This window comes from Colias eurytheme, chromosome 1 (assembly GCF_061535395.1).
Source record: "Colias eurytheme isolate Ceu_HAF_F1 chromosome 1, ilColEury1 Martin Lab GWU primary, whole genome shotgun sequence".
Classification (NCBI taxonomy): Eukaryota; Metazoa; Arthropoda; class Insecta; order Lepidoptera; family Pieridae; genus Colias; species Colias eurytheme.
In genome coordinates this window covers 13,513,011-13,538,942 of record NC_142980.1, presented here as the reverse complement: position 1 = coordinate 13,538,942, position 25,932 = coordinate 13,513,011, and the positions used below count along the sequence as shown (strand labels likewise).

Sequence of the window (25,932 nt, the reverse complement as noted above, 5' to 3'; positions counted from 1 at the left end):
TTTAAGAAAATATTAAAACAATCATAATTGATTCAACACAGGATTCAATAATAAAAATAAAAATCCCTTGTATGTACTGACTTGCAATACGTTAAAGTTAACAAGACGACTAGTATAATTATTAAATTGACAATTGAATCGATGTATAAATAAATGTTACCAATTAAAATCTAAAATCTTGTCGTCTCATTATGGTAAGAGTATAATTGAGCATAATCAAGCCAATACTTCGTTACAAAGCACTAACCATAGAATAAAATATCCAGCATAGAGATTCGTAAATAACTGAGCATACCGCTAACCGATATATAACACAGGCAGTTAAATTCGTAATAATTCGATGAGAAAGATAAAATAAGAGTATTCACAGGAGAGGAGCAGAGTCACATTCCTTATAGAAGTCATAGCGCTGCACCAAGATACACGACAACCTCATTTAAACGAGTAATATATGACTATAGCAAGATTTGACAAGTTCAGAAGTGGCAAAGCGTCAAGACGAGTCGGAAAATATCAATTTTTCGTGAAAAGGAGATGATTTTTTTTCATACATTTGGGGGTCGAAAATTACTTGAAGGAGAATACCATATTCTTCCAAGTGCACTGTTGAGTAAACAATCGGGCTAGTTCAATGGGGTCGATAAGATCGTCGTTGTGTCTCGGCCGGCGGGGTTTGGATCATACGGTCTCCGCGCTAGCTTCGTTCTTCGGCTCCGCTTGTTCGGTGGCTTCTGCGGGCGGGAACTGGGCCCCTTCTGCCGCGGTTGTAGTTGCCGTGTAGCTGAAATGTGCAGTGGGTAATTAGTACTGTGTTTTGGGACTTTTTTAAGGGGATTAGAGCAAGATATAATGTTAGTTAGTAATAATAAATATCCTTAATTGCGCATAGAAAGATGTATATTAGTACTGTATTCCGTGAGTTTTGTTTAGTTATAGGATAACAGAGTAAGGTTGTTGTTAGTACATAATATAGTTTACTGTACATAAAAAGAGAAATAGAGCACATGAAAGAGATATCTAAAAATATTCGTCTCTAATACTATTTGTATGTGTTTATATAAAATAAAGAAAGAATATTTATTATTAATAAATAGATAAAACAGAGTTAGATGTAAATGTCGCATATAATAATAGAATTGTAGATTGAAATTGCATTGTTAGAAGAAAATAAAATGGCGTATTACATTCGCTCGGGTTCATGGCGTTATTGTGTTATATTTTTCTAGATAGGTATCACTATTAATATCACTGGTTGTGAGAAATATTATAAATAGAACTAGACATATCGATCTTTGATATAAAGAACAGCGTGAATAAGATCTTTTATAAAATCTTCATTTTGTGACAAATATTTCAGTATCATTATATTTTATGTAATTGAAAACAAGCTTAGTTTTCATATTATGCTGTTTTATCAATTATTGTTTTATGCAGAAAATTGTGTCGTAATATATACGTTGAAACGTAAGCTCAATTTCCATAAAAATGTAATAACTTTAAATAAATTGTATTCGCTTGCGCAATTATTTACAATATCTTAACACGTCGCTGTACAATTGCCACATATTATGAAATAGCCAATTTTCTATTAGCGAAATTAACTGGTAGTTTAACCTAAAAACAAATAAATATGATTCTACATCTCTATAAATAATTTAAGTTATATCATTTATAACTCAAAAACGGCTGAACGGATTTTAATAAAATTTTGTTCTCTAGATTTTTATCTGTTTGGGTTACAAGAACTGTTAAAATTTTGACAAACAAGTCAAAAACCGGGCGGAAATATGGCGAGCATTTAGTTAATATAAAAAAGATATTATATCTGTTAGTAATAAGTTCAAAACCCGTTTTCAGTGAGTTGCGAAAAACAAAAATATTGTTGTTTTGATACGCGAGGCCATTGACACAAAATAAAACAGGAAAGTGAACAACAAAGTTTAAAATCAACAGGTTTAGAAGCAATAACCCAATGATTACATAGGGCTATAGTCACGCGAGAACTGAGCGATTTGTAAGCTTTCTAACAAACAATATTACGAAAGAGAATTTCTCAATGTTGGTACTAATAAATATCTTAGTTTATAAATACCGATTCGTCATTTAAAAACACGTTGTTTGGTAGTTTTTTAGCAGATTTTCCTCAATAAATAAAAAGTGTTAGACTTGTTGAACTATAACTAAATTTAGACACAATGTAACTGACTACGGACTCTATTCGTATAAATATCGTAATATGCTAAAAGCCTGTACATGCATGATTCAATCTGAAGGCATATCGGACAGCGGAAAGCGGAAACAAACCCGCTTGCTCGCCCAACGTGAACTTAATCTAATTACGGACGCCGCAACGGCATAATATCAAAGTACGAAATAAATACAGTATACGCACGCATAGAGAATCTGAACGTCGTTTATTTCAGCCAACATTCTTCCGCCGACCGTGTACACAGGTTTAAAATTAGACACAAGTTTAGAACCACCCACGTGACTCACAAACTATGGACTAAACAGGTAAGCCGGGAGCGCATATCAACTGCGCGGATCAATAATGCATCTCGTCTGATTGTGCACGCAGTAAACGTCTATATTCGCAGCGCGTTAAAGGTCGAAATTGGCGGAATTAAAAAAAAAACCGGGTCTAGATTTCGGATGCTAGGCATCTCGCTGACGCAACATCGCGCGCAGATCAATAACCGTTAATAATATACACACACGTGACATGTCTGTGTATTCTGCGTACATTTAGGTACTGCGCTTCGTTACAGGGGGGTTGCCTAGCAACGGTGTCGCTATTATAATTGAGTTTCAGGTTTTAGTCCGTTGTCTGTTATGCTTCGCGAATACCCTTTGGCTACGGGGGATCGGATCATTAATGCACTCGAAATTGAATTTTAAGCCGACGCTATGGACTTTGTTAATTTGATCTCTCCCCTGTATTTTGACTGAGCTTTAGCGTTGCATGTTATGATTTTATGTACGGGTATAAAATGAGAGATGAATTTAATATTTTTTGGTTTTTATAACATTCAAATGAGAATTTTTTAGGCAAAAGATGCGGGTTCGAAATTCGAATCCCTATCCGTGATCGATTTTTTTTTTCTATTGTATATTAAATTTTCATGACCGATGAAATAAAACAAAGAAACAAAGACATACCCAAAAAGGATTGATTTTAAGACATATCATGTTAACTAGCTTTCCGCGCGCGGCTTCGCCCGCAAAACTTAACAAATTATATACTAAAACCTTCCTCAAGCACCACTCTATCTATTAAAAAAAACGCATTTAAATCCATTGCGGAGATTTCAAGATTTAAGCATACATAGGGACATAGGGACAGAGAAAGCGACTTTGTTTTATACTATGTAGTGATAACGCAGAGTTAGTATATTTATTCTTGTAATAAAAATACAAAACTTTACCTACGGGGTATGTTTTAAATCTATGAATACGATCTTTAGATAATTTAAAGCTCTTTAAACGGTAGACAATATCCTCTCTAAGTAAAAAATTTAATAAAGAACATCGCAAGCAAATCCAGTAATCTACACCTGCACCTTCACCCTTTTATAAAGGGTAATGAGAGATTATGAGCCATCGCCGGGCGAGAAATGTTCAATAAATTCGCAATCATTTTAATACGCTGCTGCATATCTTATGATAGTTAAATCTAGAATATCTTTAAGCTCTCACTTATTTTGATATTTAAAAAAATTGACATTTTTCCATTTGTATATCAATGAAAAATAGATAAATCTACAAACAGACTGAGATTCTTTTAGCATAAATAATACATTCTGAAGTGTATTTTAGCATAAATAATACATATTATATAAGTTTGCCAAATATACTAGCAGTGCCACGCGGTTTCACTCGCGCTTTCAATACCAGCTTTACAAATTTAGCCAAGTATCATCAAAAACCGTTCAGTAGTTTACGCGTGAGAGAGTACATACTAAACGAACATAAATCATAAAATCTGTTCAATAGTTTACTGGTTAGCGAGTACTAAACAAACAATCGATCTAAACGATCAGTGAAACATCAGACATCAAAAATTAACATCACCCCAAAGCATTTCACTTTGAACATAATATTCATAACAAATACAAGTTTCATTCGCAAAACATTCGCACAACACGCTTGAGCATTCAATTATGTCCAATTTGTAGGTATCAATATTAATGGGACGCCTAAGGGCTAGGGTCGGATATGAACAGTCCCCTGTAAAATCAATCAGTTCAACAGACAGGAAATTTCGCGACCCTAATTGTATACAAGCTTATATATAAACATCATGTCTGCTGTCTGGCAAATATCAATTTAAAATATATGAAATCGCATTGCTGAATATTGAATACATAATTTGGTAGACGGGTAAAAGACGCATGATACAATACAATATGTACAATGTACATTGAGGTACAAAATTCAAAAGTGAACAGTATGTACTATGTTTTATAAAATACACAATAGTTAAAAGGAGCTACAAAGGTATAGGCACATTGAATGATTGAAGGTAAACAATACAGTATTAAAATGGATGGTCAAAGGCATAATGAACAGTATAGGTTCATAGATAGGCATAGAGAATAGAGATGTTTAGTAAAGGCACCCTTAACACAGTAAAAGATATACAGAAGGACAGTATTGTTTTACAGAAAGGTTAAAATAAATATAAGAGGTGCGGAAAACATAAATAAATAAAACTCACTTATCAATATCTCGATAGTCGTTAAGATTGTCCGGACGCCACTTGTTGCCAACCATGTTGTGAACGCTAGAATTGTTCCAGGGATTAAAATAATAAAAAATAAATAATATACATACAGGGAAAAAAAAATAAACATATCCTCTGTCACTCAGGAATATATATTTCTGATGGTGATAGGTGATTTAAATCGGTCCAGTAATTTAGGAGTTTATGCAATACAAACAAACAATAAAATATTTTTTTTTTAGAATGATATACAGTGTAGATTACGTGGTTTAAGATAAATAAATAATTTTTAATAACTAGTTTATATAAGGAGGTATTATTTAAGGTACTCCTACCAAGGGTTTTAGAAGTTTTGATAAAATCTACGAAATTTGTATGTATGTAAGAATTTGGAAATATCAAATACCCAAGGTAATATTTTCTGTACTATTTTTTGAAACGTCTATAAAATTATTGTGGGGTCAACCGTCTATTGCTTGCCAGTGAGATATTATATTGTATGAGATTTGGCGAAAATATGTTGAAATCATCTCGTTTATTTATTTGAAAATATGAAATTTCGTAGGAATATTATATTTAGTTATTTGCATAAGTATAAATAGATAGTATTTTTATTTCGTTGGTCATCGGTATTATAAATTGTTTTGGGCATGCATAAAAAGGTACGTAGGTTCGAATCCTGCACATGGGAATTTAACTTTTATCATAGTTAGAAATTGGTAAATGCTGATATTTAATTATTTGTAGATATGTTCGTCGATAAATTTAGCATAAGAAAAAATACATTCTAAATTTAGCTCAAGGTGCATTAAAATACTAAAAATAAGCAATAAATTATGAATAAAACTTCGATGAAATAATAAACAACAAGCAAGCTATATGATGAACATGATACAATGGCTCTCATGACTTATATAATAAAGTATGTTATCGAATAATATTTTGTGATCTTAAGAACCATTGTAATTATTTGTGACATTTGGTGTGACGAAATTGGACATCTATTTTTATAGGTACCATTTGTATATAGACTTTTTCTTATTTCACTACGATACAATAATTTTATCGGAACTTTAGTGTGAATAAAAATAAGATTTATCGCAATTTGCAATTAAGTAATTTTATTTTGTTTATTCACTAAATATTTATTTATTTATTTGTCATTCACGGAAATTGATAGCAACCATTTAAATGGGTGAATTTAAATAAATCATACCGTATACTAAATTCACCCCAAGAAATCTCCCGCTGTTTTTTAAATTTCCCACAAAACTTATCCCACATTTTTAAGTTATTGCATAGCTTCTATTGCGGGCCTTGAGCGCGGGGACCGAATCCAGAAATTCCGTAACGAAAAAACCTCACGCTCCCCACTCCGACGGGCGCGGAGGTGTGGCATGAAGGCTTGAAGTGCGAGCGAGAGCGCGGAACGAGCGACAAAAAAGCACAATCGGACGTTGTCACGTTCAACTATCGTCAGTAAACCGACTTTACAGACAACCAATTTTTTTCGAAAAGATAAAGATAAATTCAAGTATCCAAATATTTCGTCACACCAAACACCTCCCCCCATATAACCCCCCAACTCACACGTGCATCTGATCGCCTTGCGCGCTCAGCTGCGCCAAGTAGGCCGCTTGCTTGCGATGGTGGTACATGTGCACTCGCAGGCAGGACGGGTTGCGCATGCGCTTCTGGCATATCTCGCACTGGAGCGTGCCCTCGCGCGTGTCGTGCTTGTCGCGTATGTGCACTTTCAGGTTGTAGCGGTTCGCGAAGAACCGGTGGCATGATGGACACTTGACGCCGCCCGTTTTGCAGTTCCAACCTTTTTTTTTTTGTAGTGTAGTGACGTAGTTGGAGTTAGTTGTGTTGGTTTCGACGGGTGGGGCGAAATTGTCAGCGTGGCTTTATTGTATTGTATAAAGGTATCCGTATGGGATTTTTTAAAGAATAGCTCTTGAAAATGTTTGCTAAGTTATGATGGTAAGGCAGTAAAACGTTAAGAATTTGATAAGAAAGAATTGATAATAAAAAATTCAATAATTTGATAGTGACAGTATCTTGGATTTAACTAAAATAAATTAATTACGTTGTATTAATTAATATAGTTAAAACAAAATCAATCAAAAATCTACAAATTAAAACTTCAATTATATAAAAAAAGAAGTGAAGAATAGAAACATTTCTCTACGCTGACAATTTTGCCCCGACTTGCTATCTAATTACAATACATACCAGTTTCCTTAGCCGAGTCGGGGACAACCAAGATATTATGAAACATGTCGCTGTCGAAGTCAATCAGGGGTTCGCTGAAATGTTTGATGATAAAATAAAAAGAAATAAAATAAAAAATAAACACTAATTGCGCAGGCGCATGTGAGAGCAACCAATTGTTATTAGAACTACAGATCGTCTTTGTGATATTGACAAAAAAAAGTAATTTTAGAATAACAAAATTTAAAGTTTAAATAGGTAGTTGAAGGAATGGTAATCATGGAGTTACCATGATGCAAATGTCTTATAGCAGTACTATTTCCAGTGTGACAAAGTGACGGCTCTAGACGACCTATAATATTAGTGCTGTCATTTTTCTACACTGGAAATAATACTGCTTCAAGACATCATGGTATGAGGCAAGTACTTTTTTGACTTACAACCCCACCATTCAGCTGTTCATTTTCTTTGTAATAAGGACTCCAGCATCTTAAAAAATATATACAAAGACGATCCGCAAAAGAAAAACGATACTAAAAAAACGTAACTAAAAGGTGCTCAAGTGCGTTCGATTCTAGCTCTAATTGCTCTAGACATAAGGTCCAAACTCACCCGGCACCGTCACTAAATGCGCCTTCGGATCCATACTCGCTGTTCTCTGCGTGCGACGGGCTATCGTTGTTCACCGGCCGCAGCTTCTTCTTCGTGTTCGTCGTGGTCTTGTTCGGCGTGTTCTTCATTAATCTATTTAAAATTAAATATTTTATAAATAAATTCTAATGTGCGTGTTTGTCATTATACTTCTTCAAAAAACTCTTCCAATTTTTTTTTTACAAACACCAGCGAAGTTGCGGGCGAAAGTAAATTCAAATTTATCATTTATAAATTGAACTTAAAGTAATAATTAATATCTGTTTCTCTTTTAACACAATATATTTTTTCAGCTTATCCCGTGTTAACTCGGGATAAAAAAGTTTACTCGGTAAATTTTAATTGAAAATTGCATGATGCTGAATTTTTAAGATCAGTCGATTAAGTTTCAGTTATATCACAACAAACAAACCGAGAAAGAAAAATAACCCTCTTCATATAATTTTAGAAATGGAACAATACTTCAAAAAACATAAACTCCGCATCGAATGGACAGTTTCAAAACAAAACAATTCATAATCCGTCATACGAAAATGCACCAATACAATCCTTTAAGCCTCTCAATTTTCCCCTTTACAAATTGCACTCGAAACATGTACAAACAAACATAACTGTCCATCAAGGGATTTGATTGCACGCATTACTGTAACAAGATTGTTCGCTAATAGTGCATGGGGTGGACCGTGGTCATGTATACAAATGAATACGACTATGTTCGCGTTTCAATTTGGTAAATTGTATTTTTAGCTATTGATTCTGTATTTCATGTAAGTTTGACGCGGTTTTTCATGAGATTTCATTCTGAAAATCAGCATATACGGTAGTATATTGAAAGTTCTCGTAAACAAGAGGAAATTAAAAACGAGCCCATTGATATAATGTTTTATGTTTTGTTTTTTGACGTAGTTAGGCATCACGTTAAATATGTATGCATTTTACAGGATGATACTTTGAAGTTATAAATGGATACTTGAATGTTGTTTATAGTTTTGTTGTAAAATACTTTTTACATATAAATACTAAATAATCAATAAAATAATATGCGCTAACCAAATAACAGTAAGTAAGCTCTAAACACTAACGATCTACCGAATTTCTTCTATAAAATAAAGAACTTACGCACAAACTTTTCACCATACTTATTACCAAGTTGTTTTATATGAATGGCGAATGACGTAATGTCTCAAGCGATTGAATCAGTTGTCAGTGACCTAGATTCTCCAGCTTGGGGGTACAAATTGTATCCTTCTAGTGGAAAAACAGTGTGATCCTACCTATATCCTAAGTATTGTTATATAGCAGTGAATATGAGTAAGGAGATGATATAAGGAAATATATTTCAGTCGAATTTCTTCTTTTAAATCATGTATGACAGGAAATAACACAGGTATGTGTATTTGTAGCGCATAATAAATTCGCTTCATAAATGGTTTATTGTAAATTATAAATACAATACAAAGGTATTGTATTTTGTCTTTACAAAGACCACACATTTTAAAATATAGATGACAATCTTATCCCTGCAATATCTTCGTAACAACCCGAAGGATACAGTAACATATTTATTGATTGCCTATTGTGGGATATATTTCACTTTATCATCCGCTAACACAAAACAAATAAACAACGCATGGTACGTTAGTAATAAGTTGATCATGTCATATAACTTTCATAATACATATAATTGGGTATTTGCTACTCTTAAAAACTCTTAAAAAAATACTTTTCATAATTCTTACTATCCTGCAAGTGTGTTTGTTTACTTGTATATTCATTTGTTTGATTGTTTTTCTATGACGTAACGGTGCGATTTTATGGTACATAATATAATTGTTGTGCCTGGACATAGTTGGAACTTCCTTTCACCACACAAGCGGAAAACTTGTAATATAAAAAACTGCAAGTAATCTAAATCCCTAAAGATCAGACCGTTTCAAAACCTGCTCGTAGCCTAGTCCTTTGGTATCAAAGCCGGCACATCAGCTGGTACCTTGGTAGTGAATGTTTTTTCAGTCTGGACCAATTTAGGCATCCTATCACGCTTAAAAACTAACTTATAAGAATCTCATCGTTTCAAAGGGCTCCTGGTAGCTTCCTCCTTCGTTATCAAAGCCGGCACATCAGCTGGTACCTTGGTAGTTAGTGTTTCTTCAGTCTGGACCAATTTGGTCATCCTATGACACTTAAAAACTAACTTAAAAGGTCTTACCGTTTCAAAGGGCTCCTGGTAGCTTCCTCCTTCGGTATCAAAGCCGGCACATCAGCTGGTACTTCAGTGGTTGGTGTATCTTCAGGCTGGACCCACTCTGGCATGCTGTCACTGGTCGGTTCGTTTGGCTGCGAGCGCGGCGTGAATGAGTCTTCCGACGCTGGCGGTGGTGATTCGCTCTTCTGAAAGTAATAAGTATATTATAGGAAGGATAGATTTGGTTGATAATATAGATATGATAGGTGTGTTTTTCAATGTTTAGAATTATAGGTAAACCAGAATCTTATGGCAATTAAGGAAATCAAAATTTTGAGTGTGCAACCCTAGGGAAAATGGACTGAACGATCTTGATCCTGCGTATTTTTTATTTTGTCCTCGATATCATTAGTCACATTACATAACTGGACAATACTGTACTTAATAATGAGATATCTACTTAATATTATGTATGTACATACTTACATAATATTATATAATATACATTTTACTTTTATACAGGTAATACATATTATTATTATTTATTTATATATACCTATATTTGTATATTCATTGTCAGTATGCCATGTGAAAATATCGATATAATGATAATGTAGATCAAAACTAGACTGCTAAATATTTTTTTATAAAATAAAATATACATAAAATAAAACTATGTTTATTTTCGTAAGTATTAACAGATAAACACATTATAAAATTGACTTGGACAGCTTGGACTTGACAAATAGCCGTATTGGAAACTCCTGTAATAAGTTTTCATGAAATTATATTCTAATCAACAAACCACAACAAACAATATTATAGTTACCTACATGTTATAATTTTTAATTTAAAGTATCAAAACGGGTAAGTCCATTTTACCAATAAAATCTTCAAAATTGAAAATTGTGATGTGTTTGACCCTTCTTCATCAAATATTTTTCTATACACATTATAAACAACACCTCTTGCTTGTGATCGCAGCGGCTTTTTCGACATTTTCTAAGATTTTTTAGACAAAATCCTAAAAATTATTCATCTACTGCAAAAAAGACAAATAATTTGACAACCAATTTGAAAGTTGTCAAATAAGTTGCCACATGAAAATCTTTTATTTCTTAAATATAAATATGCCATCAGATTCTGGTAGACCTATATACTGTGTAATAGTTGTATGAGCGGATACAACACTGTAATTTAGAGAGGCTATATTGTCAATAATGGTAAGAGTATACAGAACAGAACCATATAATTTTCCTTGAAAATAGCTGTCATGATTAATTGTTCCTTAAAGGGCCGATTTTTCAATGCTTGGATAAAACTTATCCGTCCAATAAAGTATTAATATATAATATAACATGATAATATCAAAATGTCACGTAAACTGTCAAATACGGGCAATTAGAATACGTTTTTAAAATGGTAGTTATATAGATTATTCGACGAATAAGTTTTATCCAAGCATTGAAAAATCGGCCCTAAGTCTAATGAAAATTAAGTAATTCCAATGTGATCTTTGTGTTTTGATTATCTATGAATCTTAATCTGTTCATATCAAGAAACAGAATATATTAAGTATATCATGCTAACATGTGAACCTAACAATGTATTGAAATGGCAAAAAAAATACTGAATATCCTGGTATGCAACATTTGATGCAAATATTATGCAAGTCATTAATATATAATACTATATCAAAATTTATTTTGAATTGCATCATGTGTATCAAATCATAACTTGTATGATTTTCACATTATATTCCAAAAATAAAGAATAAGAATCTTTTAAATGCTAGTAGTCGCCCAGAAATACGACCATAGCCATAAAAAAGAAGTGTATATTTAAGCATGTCTATGTGAAATACATGGTAGTGTGTGTAATGTTTTTTAATTGATTTGTTGTTTTTTGTCTGGATTATTTTAGAATGATGCACTCATTCTCTGTATAAACTATAGATGTGCCAAATTTATTACATCTCCATTTGCACAATTTTTATTTGAAGTTATTTCTTTACATATAATTTTAATTTAAATATTCGTAACATCACTAGCTGTACAAAACCGCCGACAAAGTATTTCTGTAGTGTGTAATTCTGATGTAAGTCTATTTTACTGTAAAGTATCATCCAAATCCGTCCCATAGTTATTTCGTGATTGAGTAACAAACATGCATCTACCTTCACAAAACTTTTCACATTTTTGAGTATACATAACCATCCAATCGTTTTTTGGTTCAACAAACATACCTCCATCCATCCTCACATTTTATTCGCATTTATAACATTAGTAGTATAGATATACCTCTCGGCCACTAGTAAGGCCCTTGACTTGCAGCAGTTCCGCTGTATGCAAAAAGCCGGACAGCTCCTGCTGCCGCACATGCACCTCCCCCCTGTACATAAACTGCAGCAGTTGCTTCAACTCCTGGTGCGCTACATCCTTGAGAATCACTATTGGATGTTCGCATGGGTTCATCTGTGAAAGAGGTGTGATGTAAGTTCGTTTGTAGCTATTGGTCTAAGATCCGGGATTAGACAAGTGATAACTGCGTTAAAAACAACTTGCACTTGCAACATTTAGAAATACAGACAAAAATGCTCATAAAATAAAAACTACTGGGCCTATCTGAATAAAATTTTTATGGGACCAATTCGACACCATCCCGCATCGAACAAAAAAAGAATCACGTAAATCGGTTCAGAAACCTCGGAGTAATCGGTGTACATACATAAAAAAAAAAAACATACCGGCCGAATTGATTACCTCCTCCTTTTTTTTGAAGTCGGTTAAAAACTTAAGAAACTGGAAGACATGTGGTAGCAGAGGCCAGAGTTTTTTATAAATTCATAACATTAAAATCGGCCTAGAAAAATTGTTTCATCTGATTAACAGATGAGGGTTTATTTTTGTAAACCCGGATCTTAGGCTATATAATTTCTATCTTGAATACTCTTGGCTTTTCTGTCTCTAATTTATTTTTGCATGTTAAAGTAAAAACTGCACTGTATTTAATTGAATAATTCACAAAGTTGGAACTTTGGAGGTGGCCAGATACCCACGGCCTCCGGGGAAGAGGCTGTGGGTTATGTCGGATTCCTACCGACCAAAACCCCACTGTGTTCCGTCAAGCCGCATCAATGACGGGGCCACGGGTATGTGTAGAATTCATCCGTGACCCCATCAGCGGCAGCCCGTCGCCGGGCCCAAACAAAACCATATCAAAGCCTGCCTTCATGATATGTACTTAGAAATGTAGGTATAAAATAATAGATAATTTTTTCCATTGTATTATGGAAGTATTACATTATGTGATTATGTCTTATGAAGGCAATTTCATTCCATGCTATATAATTTTGTCACAAGAGAATGACTTGTTGTAAGTATTTTAGATTCGTTTTTATTATGTGGTTGTATTGCTAGCAACTCAAACTCAAACACTTATTTATTCAATTATACTTCTTCGAGAAGCACTTTTGAAACATCCTACTAATCCTACTAATATTATAAATGCGAAAGTTTGTATGGATGTATGGATGTATGGATGTGTGGATGTATGGATGTTTGTTACTCTTTCACGTAAAAACTACTGAACCGATTACAATGAAATTTAGCACACATATAGAGGGTAACTTGGATTAACACATAGGATAGTTTTTATCCCGGAAATCCCACGGGAACGGGAACTATGCGGGTTTTCCTTTGCAAACGCGGGCGAAGCCGCGGGCGGAAATCTAGTATTATAAATGCGAAAGTTTGTATGGATGTTTGTTACTCTTTCACGTAAAAACTACTGATCCGATTACAATGAAATTTAGCACACATATAGAGGGTAACTTGGAAATTGGAATAACACATAGGATAGGTTTTATCCCGGAAATCCCACGGGAACGGGAACTATGCGAGATTTTCTTTGAAAACGCGGGCGAAGCCGCGGGCGGAAATCTAGTTCATACATATTTTTAACATTTACCACCGATTCGGAAAGCAGTATCTATGGAGACATAACAACTGTATGAGATTGTTAATGACTGCAACTTGTTAAGACTAATAATACTGGTATAAGTATCTAATTTAACTCACTGTCATGAAATACTATGATTGGAATAGAAAAAAAATTGCATGTACTTTATGCAATTCAGTTTGATAGTATACCTTGATCACATATTTAAAAATTCCTTATGGTATTTTTATTATTAGTTTTATGACTAGAAAATTAAAAATGCTCATAATATTTTAAACATTCAATATTTTGATGTTTAACAGCATTTCTACTCATTATTTAACATCAATAATGATAATTTTTGTTTCATTAAATAATACTTCAAGTAGTTAGTAACTTGTGTATAAAATTTTTCCTCACAATTCAATAATAGAGGTTTTTTTTTATTCATCCCTACTTCATAAATAATGTAAGACAATAAATAGTCTTGGCAATTTTAAATAAATTTGGTGCTAGTAAAATTTCATTAAAAGCTCCATAATGGAATATTTTCATTATTCATGCATGTATAATAAAGCAACATCATATCATTTTTTTGCTTTCGTTAAACCAAAAAGTTCCTTTGTTATTTGCCTGCATCCCCCTGCATTAAATTTTGGATGCGAACAACATGCTAAGATGTTTGCACCAAAATTTCAAGAGCATGTACATGCATAAACATATTCAACACCTTTGATGTATCCTTCTAAGTTATGCAAACTTGAAAACGTGTGGAGTGTTTACATAATGAATGTGTGATTGCCTTCATAACAAACTTTTACTGTATACAGAAAGCTAAGCTGTTTTTTAGTAACATGGATTTGTTATTTTATTTATAATATTTGTTCATTATGAAAGTGTTTATAAATTTCTATTTTTAAATACTTATTTTTAGAATGTTGATTCTTCCTAATGATTTATATTTGATAGAACCAACTGGATGAATATTTTATATTCAGATGTAAAATACTTGAAGTCTTTTGCATTAAGTATAATAATAATTTTGTCATGACTCATAAATGCAATATGATGCATGAATTAAAATGTTAAATATATTTAAATGTATGATTTACTGAGAATATGTTATTTCAAATGTAAAACCTGTATGTTATATTTATTGAAAGGTGACTCAATAAAGCTACAGGTCTTGTAAGAATAATAATTAGTTATTAACAATAAAGATCAAAGTTATGAAATTTCAAGTAAATAGTAAATCAATGGAGGCAACTAATTAATATTGATAGTGTAATATTAACATAAACACTGAAATCTACAAATGTTAATAACAAAGGGTGATTAATTGGATTTATGTACACACAGATAAGACATTGAGTAAATTAACAAGTACTTCAACTTACTTATATGCATAGAATATTCACATACCAATTATCCATCAAGTACTTATTGATTTATATGAAAAATGTCTGCTCGAAATATATATATACATATACTTTAAAGGAAAACATGAAACTAACAAAGGTGATTTATAATGAGTCATACCTTAAAGAGTTCCTTGAAGTAAGGACTGCAGACGGACAAGATGAGTTTATGTGCATGGACGTACTGACCGCCAGCCGCCAACGTCACGTCTACTAGATCTTCGCCATCAAGTAAAGCTTGAAAAGACTGCGCCAAATTTGCGTGGAAATCATTCCACCTCAATGAAAACTGTTCAGGCACTGCCATTGCCTGAAAAACACCACCGTCGAATAAAAAAACGACGCCTGTAATTTACGCCTGAGCGTACAATCCGCACTACGGGCTACGCGTCCACACAATGAAAACTAACACTTACTGAAAAACAATCATAAACACAAATATTAACTGCCCACGTACGCGCCTCACTACACACAGGGAAGGTGTATGTTGTGAATATACATATTAACGAATATAAATACTTAAAACAACGATCTATGTATAATAAATATTTCTGTCTGGCATTGCAATCAATAGGTACACCGTACACGGAAAATATCAAAATGTCGCTTGTAGTAGTAGCTAGTAGTAATTGTAGCATATTAAGTTATATGGTAATACCGATGAGTCGACTATTGGTTGATTATTTCGCAATAACAAATACAAAAAAAAATTGATGAATGAAAAACGTGCGTATTGTTTTTGATATAAACGTATTTTGTTTATTTAATAAATACAGATTTTAAAAAAACTTTTTAGAATTTATATAATTTACGCCAACATGATGCAAGAGAATTGTGAAGTGGTAACATCATTAATTTTGTCTATGCATTGATACGTCATTGTCATCAATTATCAATGTTAAAAATCAATAAAAGCTTGTCAAGCAAATCAACGAAGTGGTATTAGCTAGTTCAATAAAGAAACGAATCTTCAATGGCGGCCAAAGCTGACTTTGACAGATGGTAGGATCAGCAAAAAAGAAAATAAAAATAACGTAAATTGATAATTATTTTATTAATTATTTCAAATTGTTTGTTGACAAACTTTTTTGTTATTGTATTTGTGTATTTATATGAATTATCATATTTACGTATACAGAATGTAATAAAATCCCCATAATACTTGTAATAAGCCCATAAAACTGAACAACTTTTCCCAAAGAACATATTTTGTCAAATTCCAAGAAAACATTATTTACTTTCGCAAATGCATAATTGTCATTGTAAATTTATGATAAAAACTATTATAGGGAAAATCAAATACATTTTAGTGATTTTATTTTTCCATTTTTTTTTGCATACCGTACGGCCGTGTGTGAGCGAGAGGGAATGATAAGCGCCGCCATTGAAGATTCGTTTCTTTAAAGAACTGACTAATACGTTGGCATGCCAGCTATCAAGGTTTTTTGTTTTATTTATGTGTAAATTGTGGCTTTTAACTTGACCATGAGAGTAATTTGTTCGTGATCCTAACGACCCCTCATATATGAGGCGTGTCGGTAAGCTTTTTTAAAATTGTACTTACTGCATTTGAGTATTCATTTAAATGTTGAAGTAAACATAACAATAATTCGCGATGTTAGGATTTAACACGAAAGAAGAGGCTGACGCTGACAAGGCCCTGTTGGCGAAGAAGGTACTGAGTGCCGCATTTTACGCATTTGCTTCCTTTATGATAACTGTTGTGAATAAAACCGTGCTGACCTCATACGCGTTCCCGTCTTATCAAGTTTTGGGATTGGGGCAAATGCTAGCGATAATACTAGTTCTATGGTTTAGTCGTGCTATGAAAATTGTTGAATTTCCTGCATTGGATCGTGGAGTAGCGAACAGAATATGGCCTTTACCTGTTATATATTTAGGTAACATGGCTACAGGGCTGGGAGGCACGAAGGAGCTTAGTCTTCCCATGTTCACAGCACTGAGGAGGTTCAGCATACTAATGACAATGATTTTGGAACGTTTTGTACTTGGCATCAAAGCTTCCTGGCCTGTTAAAGCCAGTGTGATGGCCATGGTCGGTGGAGCCCTTCTTGCTGCAGCAGATGATGTCACCTTCTCTTGGTCAGGATACACACTTGTGCTACTAAATGATGGCTTCACTGCAGCAAATGGTGTGTTCATGAAGAAGAAGTTGGATTCAAAGGAGCTTGGTAAATATGGATTGATGTTTTACAATGCTCTTTTCATGATTGTACCAGCTACCCTTGTAGCCTGGGGCATGGGAGATTTGCAGCGCTCTGCTGATTATGAACACTGGTCAGACACATTATTTGTTATACAGTTCCTAATGTCTTGTGTGATGGGCTTTGTTCTATCCTACAGTGTAATGTTGTGTACCCAATATAATAGTGCATTAACAACAACCATCATAGGATGTTTGAAGAATATACTGGTTACTTATTTGGGTATGATAATAGGAGGTGATTATGTTTACTCCTGGCTGAACTTTGTCGGTTTGAACATAAGTGTTCTTGCTAGCTTATGGTACACCTATGTAACATTCAAACGAAAACCGACTTCATATGCTCTATTGAACGAAGCAAATAGCAAGGTAGACACAGTTTAGATATCCAACCGAATGTTCTACATCGTAGAGCTTTTCTGGTTGTTGCCAAAGATGTTACGAAAAAAGTATTTAGAGAACTAACCAACCTTATTGAATGTTGTGGCCATTTAACACTGCGTTTAGAACTGTGTAATTACTCATATTTATATGTATCTTAAAAAATTAGTTTATATGTCAATTTAAATACAGATTGTTAAAGTACATGGGTATTTAAGTTTAAGATTCAACAGTCAGCAATATCTACATATCATGGTGAAAGTTCACAACAATAATTTTGTATAATTTAATTTAGATAAATGTTCACCATAATTATGTAACATTATATATTGTATTGTTTTCTAGCTCCACATTATATACATTCTTTAAGAGTTAGCAGACATGATAATCAGACTAAACCTTTATTTAACATTGGACATTTCTCTTGCCATGTAAGAGAAGATTTGTCATAACAAAGTTTTAAAGCATTTTTGCCAGTAGTTAATTCACCAGCCCAATGAGTCATAGAGATATTTTTTTTAGAATTAAGTGCTATATTATACATCTAATATAATTAGAATTATTGCCATTATTAATTTATATTCAATGTATATTTTAATATAGAAGTACTTTGTTAGAATTGAAACATTGTCTTTGTTTCATTTATAATCAATATTTTTTAAAGTTGGATGAATATATTGTTATATGTATCTAATTTGTGATAAAGTTTATAGTTTATTATTACATTTAAATTAATGAACAATGTGTGAGACTTAATGTTATCAGCATCATAAACTTGTATACCAACCTTAATACTAGTTATATTATTTACAAAATTGTTCCTACATGCTATTGGATTTATAATTGAAATTTTTATTCATTTTAAGCTATAATACTTCCTCAAAATCAAGTATTACTGCATTTGTGCAATGATCATATGAGTTCTATTTTAAAATTAAGGGTTAAGTCTCATAGAAAATAAAACTATATCTAACTATAAAATTAATGTTTGTTTGTGAATATTTCGTACTGTTTTCTTCTCACTTTCTGTAGTTTTTATTATTTCACTGTCACATTTTCAGTATTATGTAAGACCTTAAAGTTTTTGACAAATATTTGCCATAGAAATGCTGCATCTCAGTTTTGTTCATATCAATTAATTTTATCACATACTTATTTGCTATGGCTATAAAAAACATGTGTAATTTTCGCTCCGTTTGAACAAATGATAAGATACGATGGCTTAAGCCTTGTTTCCTTTGAAAATAATTCTTTAGTGTGTATTTAAAATAACCTACGTCATAGATAATTTTTATACTTACCTAAATAGGTAATTAAAAGATAGTTTAGTCACGATCAAGTAAGACATACAATTATTTGTATGCAGTATCTAGTATTTTATTTATAATATATGTTAGTTAATTTATTCATCTGCATGAAAAAGTATTTAATTTCATTTATAACATACAAAATTGCAAATTGAAAGAGTCTTACAAATTCCCTGTTCTTTTTAGAAAACACTAAAGCTCTGGGCTATTTAATAAATTTAGCAAATAGAATATTTAATTTCTAAGGGTTCTTTTGATATTAAACAACGGCTATATTACAGGCAGTACTAAAATGTAATAAAAACTTATATTGTATGTGTAATTGTAATGATCCGATGCATGACGTCATGCAATTTTCACGATAAACATGATCGTGTGCGGCAATTATAAGTCTTCGAAGCGGAAATTGTAATAAAATATATATTTCTGTGATTATCTTAGTTGATATTATTGTTAAGTAACAGTTCACAAATGTTTTACTTTATCATTGTTTAGATTAGTTTTATATCCTTTTTGATTGTGTTAAATAGAAAATCATGTTTTATTAATCCTATTAATTAATCGGTGATATATGTAGTGTAATTTCATGTTACAAATAATTTATTATATCTATTGTGATTAAAAAGTATAAAAATTTTCGTAAATTAATTGCATTCTATTCAATGGAATTTGTTTGTTATTCATGGTATAAAAATTTTAATAAATTAAGTTCGTCGGTTTAATTATCGTGCCTGTGAAGAAAATAATCGGTCAGTAAACAAGGCAAAATGAGTAAACATTTTACTGACCTCCAATAATAATGAACCGATTACGGTGTCGATAATCGAACTATTTTCAAGGAATTAATTGCTGATTGTTTGTATAAAAACATTAAACAAAAGATCATTAATGAAAACAAACATTTATTATTTGCACACTAATCAAAGGTTTTTGTCAACTCCGCTGTATTTTTATTTTCAGAATTCGCATTTTTTTTTAAATCTCAAATTATGGTATCAGTCATCTGCGTTGTAAAAATGTACTCTGTTATAAAAATTTTATAAACCTAGATTCGAAAACCGGTGAAGGCTAATGTATCAACAATGCAACTGATACATACATATATCTGTAATGTAAATTATAAAATAATCGTATACATAAATGTTCCTTGAAAATTGAAATGTAATAAATATTGACATATAATATGGTGGTGGCTTAAATTATTAATGATTCGTAATACACCAATGTAGTACTAGTTCGGAACGGAGGAAATAATTTTTTATAAATCGGAAACTAGTAAAAAGCTATGAATAGATAGAATACAATTTTAAGGAAAGGTCAATTTAAGAACACAAGCATAATGTTTTAGTAATAGTATCTCTAGATGTATGAATCATTTCCATACTCATTTATTTTGCTTCCGAAATCACAATGAATATTTTGGATATAATTTGCATAGGGTTGTCAACTTGAAATTTTTAAAATACATACCTGTTTTGCTACACTTGTACTAAACAGCAGTTCTTAAAAATGCACCGTTATTAACTGATCGGTAAAGTGTTTATAAATTATTGATTTTATTAATTCTACATCTACCAGCCCTATGTGAACAACCACCAAACCGCTGAACATTTGATCCTTCGTTGATCATTAATCGTTTGGAATATCAAATGTGTAATGGTTAATGAGATATGATGTTTATCGCGTTGGTTGCGATTCAATAATTCGCATATTATCAGCGAATTAATGCATTTGCATAATATTAACATAAGTACGGTTATTATGTGCATTTTTAATTTTTTACATACAAAATGTAGTATCATAAATATCTTACAGTGATTTTTCGGTTTTGTAGTGTTCTGTGTATAATTGGCAAACTTTAATTGTTATACATATATATATTATGTAAAAGGGTCCGCTTTATACAGGAAAATTTAGCTGACTGTTATACATACATATTTCAAAGTTTTGTACCTTTTTATAGACTACGTATGTACATCGTTAACGATATAATATGTAACTGTATCTAACATTGTATCGAATAGGAAGTAATTCAACGCACAAAATTTTAATTATAATTACTCCGTGTATTGAATGTACCCCGGTCAAAAGCCAGATGCTGACGTTGCAGGCAGCCATACTTGGCCATAAGCACCCGTGAAAGCTTCGAGCGAGGGCTAAATACTCGTCTTTTTTGCACTCTTACCTTCTTTCATTTTGCCTACGTAATACGCGAACGCTTTCGGCCGGTGTATACGAAACATAATTGTATATAGCCCTGAATGCAAATTCAAACGGTTTCCCCTAACGTACCCTAATAATAATGTAAAAAATTGTAACCAAATATATGTTTTTTTACGCAGTAACAGGTATTAATTGACGCGTAAAACGCGTTCATGTGTAAGGTCTCTTTCCGCGAACTGGTGAAAACTTGGTGGGGTCTAATGAGGGATATTTTAGTTAAGAATGGTAACATTTTTTCAATGTCCTCTTACGAACATATTGGCAAGATGTTACAGTGCTGTAAATAATGCATAAATAACGTAATCATTTGATAGATTTGTAAGATTTTATATGCAAATAAAATTTAAATGTCGAATGATGGATTTTTATTTCAACGCCTTTCTAATTTGTGCTCTATTTAAGTGTTGTGTGACAAGATGCTTGTGTACCTAATAAATAAATTAATGGTGTGATGATAATAAGATAACGTGTGATGAATTTACGTCACCTAAATGGTTTTTTCAAATTATAAAAATATTAATTTATAATTTGAAAAAACCATTTAGGTGACGTAAAGCAACACCCGAAATCAACCCACAACTTTTCTGGAATTTGGACATTCCTAATTCCTTCAAGTTTATTCACATACCTACCTATGCCTGGGTTTAAATGGTACAAACAGGCTTTTTAATTGGTAAAAAATAAAAAACATGTTAAAATTATATCCTAAATTATAAGATATTTTTAATTCATTGGTAGTGGTTAATCTCAAATAAACAATATGAGTTGAATAATAATTCCTAGATGAATAATTATGAATAAGAATATATGAGGTACTTAACCTATGCTTTACACTAAAGTTCCTGTGGGACTTATCTGGAAACCTTGGTATGTAATTCATTAGGGATTAAGATTCCGCTGGTATGTACAAGTATTCTTAAATTAAACAAAGGAATCTTTTAAATTTTCGATACACAAGATTGCATTATAAAAAAAAATTCAGCCCATCCTTTTAGCAGGTAGGTAGTTACCTACTTACGTCGTACGATGCAAGTGATCAATACATAAATTCAAATAAATGCAATTCCATGTTTTAGAAGAAGGAATAAAAAAATTATTACCAGATTTAATTTAAGACTAATTAAAACTTCACTAGAATTCCTTAAGACAATATAAGAGCTTTATAGAATAGTTAATACATATCTGAAAGGAAGTACTTAGGGATGTAATTAAATTCCTAGGATTTTAGTCTTCATTGGCTTTAATTAAAAAGCTAGGTATTCTGAGAATATTTTATATTAAAATCTAGTTATTTAATACCGTAGATGATAAATTAAAAACTTATTTGCACATTTTATGTTCAAAATTAAGGTTATCAATTGAAATTTATCTCAAATACTAAGGTCGACGCCCTCACAGCGGTGAAAGACACTTTGAGATTTTTGACACACGCTGTTCAATATAAAGCAATCATACTCATCAAAACCTATTAAAACACTCAGTTGACCTATAATCGAGAATTTTATTAAAAATGAAAAATTCTTAGTAAACTTTGTACGTATTTATATTAGATACAAATTGATATTTCATGGAAATGTGTACAATCTTTGAGAGTTCAGAGCGCAAGCTTATTACATTTCTGAGAGCAAGCGAAGTGGATATTTGTATTGATTCTACATTCGTCATATAAACAATACATATTAATCTTATTCTCAAGGTAACTCCGATTGTATTACCGTACACAAGAAATGCATATTGCAAGCGTAAGTATGTTTAACCGTGTATCATATATCCGTACTACTTGAGCTAGTGTCTTTTTTGAAACTTGCAAAAAATGCTAAGCCGTGTAAAGTCCAGTGGGCTCACGTTGAAAGTTTACTCAACTATGGCCAAAGTCGGGTGTGGCAATATTTAGGGTGAATACACACGTCAGTTGCATGTCGCCAAGTTTTGTAATTACTGCTGTACGGAAATCATGTTTGGAAACACGTATCAAGTATCGGTGCTAATATTCATTATTGTTTACTTTGTAGTTTGTAATACAACTAATTGCTTGCATATTGTTTTGTAAAGCCATAGAAATTTAATAGATTTTCGGCGTTCTGTTTTATCAATTTTCCTGTCACTACACTTATATTATAAAGAAGAAAGAAAAGTATTGTGTACGAACTACGAAACTAATTAGAATAAAAACTGCTCTGTTGAATTATTTCACTATTGGTATCTAAGCTAAATCTATCGAATTATTTAAGCTTATAATCTCAGATTAAGGCGAAGCTGAGGAAATCAGCTTGTATCTAATACAAATCAATTCCATGCAATGTTGAATTTGCTCGTTAATTATACTCATGACTTAACTAGCATGCTCCCAGGATAGCATCGGTTTATTGGAGTGTATTTTGCATACCGTAAAGGAATTAGTACGTACAATGCGTGGAATGATTGCTGGAAAATGTATCTCGTCTCTGTAGATTGTAAATGTCTGTTAGAGATTTTCCCGTTCATACTTGGTTGTACATATTGTAAATGCGTAAATGTAATGAAAAATGTTACGATGATAATTTGCAATTAAACATCCAACTTATTTTGATTGATTCACAAAAGGATAAATCAATATATGGAAATGTTACTATCGGTTCCCAAATCTCTAATTAAAATCTCTATATAATTATTCTATAGATAGCAGCATCTATTATTATTTATTTATGGCTGTTTAGTATATTTTATTAATATATAAATGCAGTCTCCATCCCATTCATTAATATAAGTTTCTACAGACGCATTGTATTTTATTCTTATAGAATATCTTAAATTGAATAAAAGCCTATGGAAGCCCAGGTACAAAAACAATTTCAAAATGAACGTGAAATAAATTAAATCACGTAGTTGCATTTTTAATGAGCGTATCATTTGCATAAAATATGGTGTAGGTGTAGCTACGTTCCGCGCAGAGTACCTACGCCGTGTATGAGGAGCGTCTGCCGCCATCCTTTTTTTGTTTTTCACTGCAAACGAGTATGTCCCATTTTCGTGGCAAAACCGCAGATAAAAGGCGTTTAATTTTATACTTTATGTGTCAGTAATAAAGTATACCGAATATTTTATGTGCAGGAGAAAGAAAAAGTTACAACACTTCAGTTCTAAACCTGAAACCTTTTTATTTTTCCACGTACTTTTTTTTCGGAGTGTTGACGGCATACGGAAATCAGAGTAAGTACTTGTAATTTATGTATACGCTGAGACAGCTGGATTTGCGAACGTCGTCTTCTGCGGAAATTTAAAAATTTGCTATTAGTTGCATTTGCCTGACTGAAAAATGTCCGATTTATGCGACTACGTTCTTCAATCTCAAGTCAATCTCACTAAATTTCCTTTGCAACGTACTATAAGCCAGACAGCTTTCTTATTTTATTTTTTCTGGTGCAGAAAGGCAAACGATCAGACATGTCAGCAGATGGTAAATGATGCACGCTACGTATGATCGAGCGATTTTAAACAGTTGGATATGAAATTGTAGGATAGAAACAATAAGGCTCTATAGATAATATGGATTTGTGATTGTCTGAATCGCTTTATCATTAGGTATATAAGGTAATAATTGGAAATGCTGAATGGAATATATTATGTAAGAGTAAATATTCTATCAGAAATCAGTAAAAGTAACTATTGTCTCATTTAGTTTATTATCTGACGATCATATTTAAACTTTTAAATACCTTTTAGTGTCAAATATTTTAAGAGCTCCATTATTGAAGTGATTGAAATACTTAGAGATAAAAATTAATATTTTCGAACCATTTATTTTTTTGCAATGTTCACATTTTATTAGTGAGTAATTAAGGACTGATCAAATAGTTCATTGTACTATGTGAACTTGTGTTAAATGCGCTTTTAAATGATACTTTTAATTTTTACAATTCTAAGTAATAATCCTGAGGACAAAGGAACGGGCATGAAGGAATACACAATTTAATTATCGATAGTTTATTACATAAATTATAGCCAAGCTTACACTTCCATTGTTCGTATCTAATCCGATTTTTTTTAAATTAAACTGCCTAATTTTATACTTTAATTATTTCTGTATACTATGTAACAGGGTAATAACATCGTCTACGTTCCAACAAAAACACGGCATGAAATAAACACGTGATTAAGTATCCACAAAAATATGTAACAACTTATTTTTCATGCAATTTTAATAAGACGATGCTCCCTGCTCTCTACACATAAAAAAAGAATCTTATAAATAAATCTAAGCATCACGCTATGAATTACAATTAATTAGGCTATAATTGGTGTTCTACAGTTAACTATACCATCGTCGTCAATGATATAAATGATATTACATTTAGTTCTACACCAACGCGCACAAGCAATATTATAACTAAGTCCTCAAGGTACGAGTATGGCTTCAAACCTTACAACACGTAAAGTTTAGGACACAAATATACATATTATACCGATAACCGGTAAAATGCGTCACAGTCTCCGACTTGTTCAATCGTTTCGTGCATTAACAGGTAAATACGTGACCTAAGGACGTAACCCAGGACATGAAAAATGCAGTTAAATTATTCTTGATGATATAATCGAGATGAGAGATTCATACACAATTAATTGGCGTCGAACGGACGCTGAACACCGAATAAAGGTTATAAAAACCTGCATGAATTGATAAGTCC

At 32.2% G+C, this 25,932-nt stretch overlaps 2 protein-coding genes across 2 annotated transcripts; one reads left to right on the top strand and one right to left on the bottom strand.

Moving 5' to 3' along the window:
* Positions 1 to 250: 250 nt before the first annotated feature.
* LOC149911343 (uncharacterized) lies at positions 251 to 15,728 on the bottom strand. The gene is made up of 9 exons (XM_090105484.1): positions 15,550 to 15,728; positions 15,255 to 15,443; positions 12,077 to 12,250; positions 9,801 to 9,982; positions 7,553 to 7,684; positions 6,962 to 7,035; positions 6,314 to 6,551; positions 4,718 to 4,783; positions 251 to 781 (listed from the first exon to the last, which is right to left on the bottom strand). Exons 2-9 carry the CDS (start codon positions 15,438 to 15,440, stop codon positions 679 to 681), a joined length of 1,155 nt encoding a protein of 384 aa, XP_089961610.1. The 5' UTR covers positions 15,441 to 15,443; positions 15,550 to 15,728; the 3' UTR covers positions 251 to 678.
* An 827-nt stretch (positions 15,729 to 16,555) lies between these two features.
* On the top strand, positions 16,556 to 18,075 carry frc (UDP-sugar transporter UST74c fringe connection). Its single transcript, XM_090105474.1, has one exon. The coding sequence runs from the start codon at positions 16,749 to 16,751 to the stop codon at positions 17,739 to 17,741; it is 993 nt and encodes a 330-aa protein (XP_089961600.1). The 5' UTR covers positions 16,556 to 16,748; the 3' UTR covers positions 17,742 to 18,075.
* Positions 18,076 to 25,932: the final 7,857 nt, after the last annotated feature.